Below are 4,786 nucleotides of genomic sequence, written 5' to 3'. Positions count from 1 at the left end.
AGTCTGACTCAGGGTGATGTACTCAGCATGTGACCTTGAGTCAGGCCCGGCCAATACATTACGTTGATCAAGCTCTGGTGCCACAGCAGGAAATATCCTTCTTTAGATGTCAGGGATCATGCACGGCATCCAGGTGGCTCATAATTTGGAGGCATAAATTAAAGCTTTCATATTTTACTCAGGTGTTTAATATGCCAGACTGGAGCAGATGAGCGGTTATTTATGCTTGAGAGCCAAGAGACGGGGGACACAAGGAGAAATATTGTCAAAGCCAAATCGCCACTATCTCTCTTTCTGTCCCACATCTATCCACTTCTGCATCTCTCCTTTTCTCCCTCAGTTCTCTATCCATCTTGCCTTGGCACTCAGTGTCTGTCTCACTCCCTTATTTTCTCTCTTACTAAAAATGCATTGACCCCAGACTTAAGTAAGCTCCACATCATTGATTGAAACAAGAGGGATAGGTGGTGTCATGACAAGACAGATTTTATCTTTAAAGCGTTATAGATTACAGACATTTGGAAGAAAAGGGGATTTTCTAAGGCACCGGGGCTGGCGTTAATTCTGTCAAATGATTTATTCAGTATGGTCAATCAATTAAATTAGAAGTGTCCAGTTACTACTTGGCCCTCATTACCTTATGATGTATGGCGTGATGACATGAGCTAACAGTTTCATCACATTACTGCCCCACCCTCAAATCTTATAATCTCTCCTATCCTGTCAGTGCAATCACTGGGAAAGATCTACTGTGTGTCTTTGCATCGGATATCGTGTTCCACTCTTAATGCTCCATTTATGCATCTTAGTGGCAGCTCTGTATAGTTAGAAACCCGAGTGATATCACAGGGAAACACCTAAAATCTGTAGGGCGAAAAGTAAAACCCACAGCACGTTATATACGTTCTATTTCTGTCACAGCACAATGCTCTTTCTGCAGCCGTGCTGTGCGAGAGCCCATATGCTATCAGAAAATAGAGCAGTTTCTACTTTAGGAGTGGGTGACCTTTAGGTGAATACTGCAGAAAGTCACCCTTGTATGTCTCAGTGCCAATCAGCCTGTGCTAATGGACAAACATCTCTGTCTTCACGGGGAGGGGGGGGGGGGCACTCTGTGGAAAATGAATTGAACAACACAGAGAAGGTGACTGACGCAGAGTCTGGAGGGTCTCTTCGAGGAAAGGGTTTGTTATCAGATTGGGAGGGACTGTTGTGGTGTTACAGTAAGAATCATTGCGCACATCCACACTTATTTCCTCTAGATAACTTCAGATATTATACCTTCTGCACTTAACTTCTGAATAAAAACTCTCCACATTTACTGATTAGGCAGTTTGGAGACAATAAATCAAAAAGTATGCAACCTCAGAATTTATATCTATTTCCTTTTATTCCGTGCACAGAAAAGTGGTTGTCTAAGCATGCATGGTCACAGTCTCCTGTCTTGTCCATGCATGTATGACACTGTAACTGTAGAACCTGAAATTGCAGTAAAGTGTGTGTGTGTGTGTGTGTGTGTGTGTGCGTGTGTGCTTGTGTGTGAAAGCGTTGCACTGAATTCCAGAGGAGGCACACGTGTAATCATCTGAACTGCAGAGGGGCTTGTGACTGTCTGACATCAGACCATGAATGACACAGTGAACAACATCATATTTGTGTGGTTACAGCACATGGTCAAGTGACTGTCTGGTTATCTGTAAGGATGAATTCCTCATATACAGACCTGATATAGCTTAAAGGAGAGGAAAGATGAGGGAGTGTCTTTATGAGTACCAGCTTAGTTCAGGGTGAAGGGAAACTAGGAAACAAGAACAAAAACAGAGGTGCTGATCCTGCTTCTCTGTTTCTGAAAATGTCAAGTGTGTGTGAGAATTTGAAGGGACATCCTCTTAATTCTGATCAGGGATCAAACACAGAGATTGTGTGCGACATGTCTGTAACGTCTTGATATCTTGTTCAAAGAAGTGTTTCATCTTGAGAAACAGCCGAGAGCTAGAGCTCCTCTGCTTTACCACGTGACTAAAATGAGTGTGACTACAGGTTTATAAAGGTACAAAGATAGAAACAGGGTTTGCTCACTCTCACAACAAAACAAAGTACACTCTTTTAAGCTTGTGGTTAACATGCCGTTTTTTTTAAGTTGCAGTTCCCTGTGTGCCAACAGCATTGTGTGCAGTTTGTGACCCAATGCACACAATCGTTCATTTTCAGGATCATTCATTTCTACAGCATAGGTCACAAATACACACCAGCACTTACACAATAAATGCTGCTACTGCAGGTGCAACTTTGGCCCCAAAATAGACTAACATTCCTCGGGGGACTTGCAGAGGGATTATGGTTCTCAGTGGCAATGAGTTTATAGCAACTGTATGGGGGTTGACAGTGTGCTGAACATTTTATGGCACGGTTTAAATCAAAATGTGCTGTATTTGGACAGGTAGATGATCCTGAAAGTGTGTCTGAACACACAGAGAGAGTGCACACGACATGAGGGAAGCAGACTTTGGTCAAGCTGTCATTTCAAAAGGAGCTTACCTGATATTTCAGACTGGGGGACACCATCCAGAGTGAATCCTTTCCCGCTATAAAACTGCCTGATATCCGAACAACTCCGGGCTTTGCTGGTCCCTTTGTCCCCATAGGCTGGTGCCGTTAGAGAGCACACTGCCAAAGCCGCTATGATGAAGGAATCCATCCCTGTCGGCTGCTGCGCGTGGACTTAGTCAAGTGCAAATCCGACCAAGAGGCGAAGCTTTGAGTCCTGAACGGAGCAGGAGACTCCCAGCGAGTGGCCGCGTGTCAAACGGGGCTACTAAGTGCTGCTGTGCGTAAAATATCCTCCACCTTCCTGAAGCCCCGCTGCCCTTTCAGTGCGTCTGCTCTCCGCGCACTGCTGCACGGCAGAGGAGCGACTCTTCACAGCGCAGAGGTCCCGTCTCTTCCCTCTCCTAGGGGCCGATGTGGACTGGGCAGATTTATTCTTTTTTTCCTCAGACAATTGAATCTTCTCACGTTGTGCCCGGGATGACTCCCCTATCTCGTGTATCCAGTTTTTTTTTTTTTCCTTCTTCTTCTTTTTGGATCACCTAGAGGGAGAGGGAAAAGCAAGAGAGATGAAAGAATTAGGTTACGCGTTTACAGCTGTAATAATTTAGGTCGTGTCAGAAAATAGCACTGTTTTGCGCTGACGCTGTGCAGCCAGGTTTTGTCGCCGCACGCCTACCGGCTATGACGGCCCGGAGGGATCTGAGTAAGGAGGTGCGCACAGTCAGGCAGCAGCTACCGCAGCTCGCTCCCGGCTCAGGATATTGTGAACGATGCTATGCCAGCGCTGCCACTGTGAGGAATGAGGAGGAGGCGGGAGGGACAGGGAGGGAGAGGCAGACAGAGAGACAGGGAGAGAGAGTTTCGCGTTCCTCCTCATTCTGTGTCATCTAAATATTATTTTTAGACATGTTTCACTAACAGGTTTGGGTTCAGTTCTGGGAACATCTGTTATTTTCATTTAAAATCAGGATCGTATACGCTGTATACTCACAAGCTGATCTTACTGTTGTAGATCTAGAAAACCGATTGCCTTGATAAAGGCAAGTAAATGTTTCTATTACTTTTATTTATTGTTAAGCTTACTTAAGTTTTGTTTGTATTTGCTTAATTTTGTGAAGTTGATGCAACTTAAAAATGACTGACAGTGAACTAATGTGTGATAGCAACTTAGATTTTTGAGTAAAACCAGGTTAATTGAACTTAACTGGACAATTTTATGTATTTTGCAAGTTGGTTGAAGTTTGACTGAGTATTGTTTGTGATCAAATGGGATGACATGGGTCCTGCTAATATCATAAGTCAAAGAGAAGGATTTAGATGGGTATTTAAAAAAAAAATAAAAAATTATATAGCTTTAAAGTGGATTTGTTTTTTTCAGTTTTTGGTCCATAAACAGTGGTCTTGTTGTACGAGACTCAGAAAGGCATTTTGATAAAATGAAAACAATTCAGTGAACTAATCACTTTTTGTTGTACTTTATTGATCAAACACAATCAGTTTTCTAAATACTGCCATGTAAACACAACAGTTTAGCTAAGTCACATTATCTTGGTCTGATTAAGTTGCTATTGCTTAGAAAACACAAGTTAATCTCACTTGTCATTTTTTTAAAATGACTTCACCAGATGAAGTAAATACAACAAATTTTTTAAGTAAACCTTTCAAATGGATATAAAGTAAGCATAACATGAATAGTTACATTTACTTACCTTTTTCAAGGCAATCTGTTTCCTAGATGATTTTTTTTGTATGCGGTGTTAGGTGTATCATAAAGTGGTCTGGTTCTCAGGGAAAGAATGTGCTCTACAGGTCCTTACAGCAGGATCTCAAACAGCCAGATGTCGCAGGTGAATTGTGGGAGTGCCTTCGACCCCCTGCACCCGCCCACCACCAACACAGGTCACTGCTGAGTATACCTCTCCTTCTCTCTGCAGAGTGTGGCTGCATACATGTGCCATATCACTCCTCAAGGTGCAATTAAGCCACAAGTCACTACCTGCCCCGTTGGCAGTTTACCTGTCACCTGCTGAATGCCGTCATTATCTCAATTTCTGTACGTGTATGCGAACTATACCAACGTTCAGAGTGAAATAAGTTCACTAAGTGCACTATGGACAGATTATGAGACAATAGGCCCCTGGGCTCAGATATGCAAATGGACCCGCCACCTCTCCTACATAGGAGCAAGACACACAGACTTTGTGGTGGCTTTGTCTCTTCGTCATCATCTTTATTC

The 4,786-nt window shown here is 43.2% G+C and overlaps 1 protein-coding gene across 1 annotated transcript in view; it reads right to left on the bottom strand.

The window, feature by feature from the left end:
• gpc1b (glypican 1b) overlaps positions 1–3,328 on the bottom strand; it is an 84,253-nt gene extending 80,925 nt beyond the window's left edge. Inside the window, exons 1-2 of the mRNA XM_042497184.1 lie at positions 3,227–3,328; positions 2,539–3,089 (exon numbers count right to left, since the gene is read on the bottom strand). Of these exons, the coding sequence (XP_042353118.1) occupies positions 2,539–2,698 (160 nt within the window). The 5' untranslated portion in view covers positions 2,699–3,089; positions 3,227–3,328. The remainder of the gene's footprint in view (positions 1–2,538; positions 3,090–3,226) is intronic.
• Positions 3,329–4,786: the final 1,458 nt, after the last annotated feature.

The sequence above is a fragment of the Plectropomus leopardus genome, chromosome 12, assembly GCF_008729295.1.
Source record: "Plectropomus leopardus isolate mb chromosome 12, YSFRI_Pleo_2.0, whole genome shotgun sequence".
NCBI lineage: Eukaryota > Metazoa > Chordata > Actinopteri > Perciformes > Serranidae > Plectropomus > Plectropomus leopardus.
Note: the sequence above shows the minus strand (reverse complement) of the source record. Positions and strands in the feature narration are given on the sequence as shown.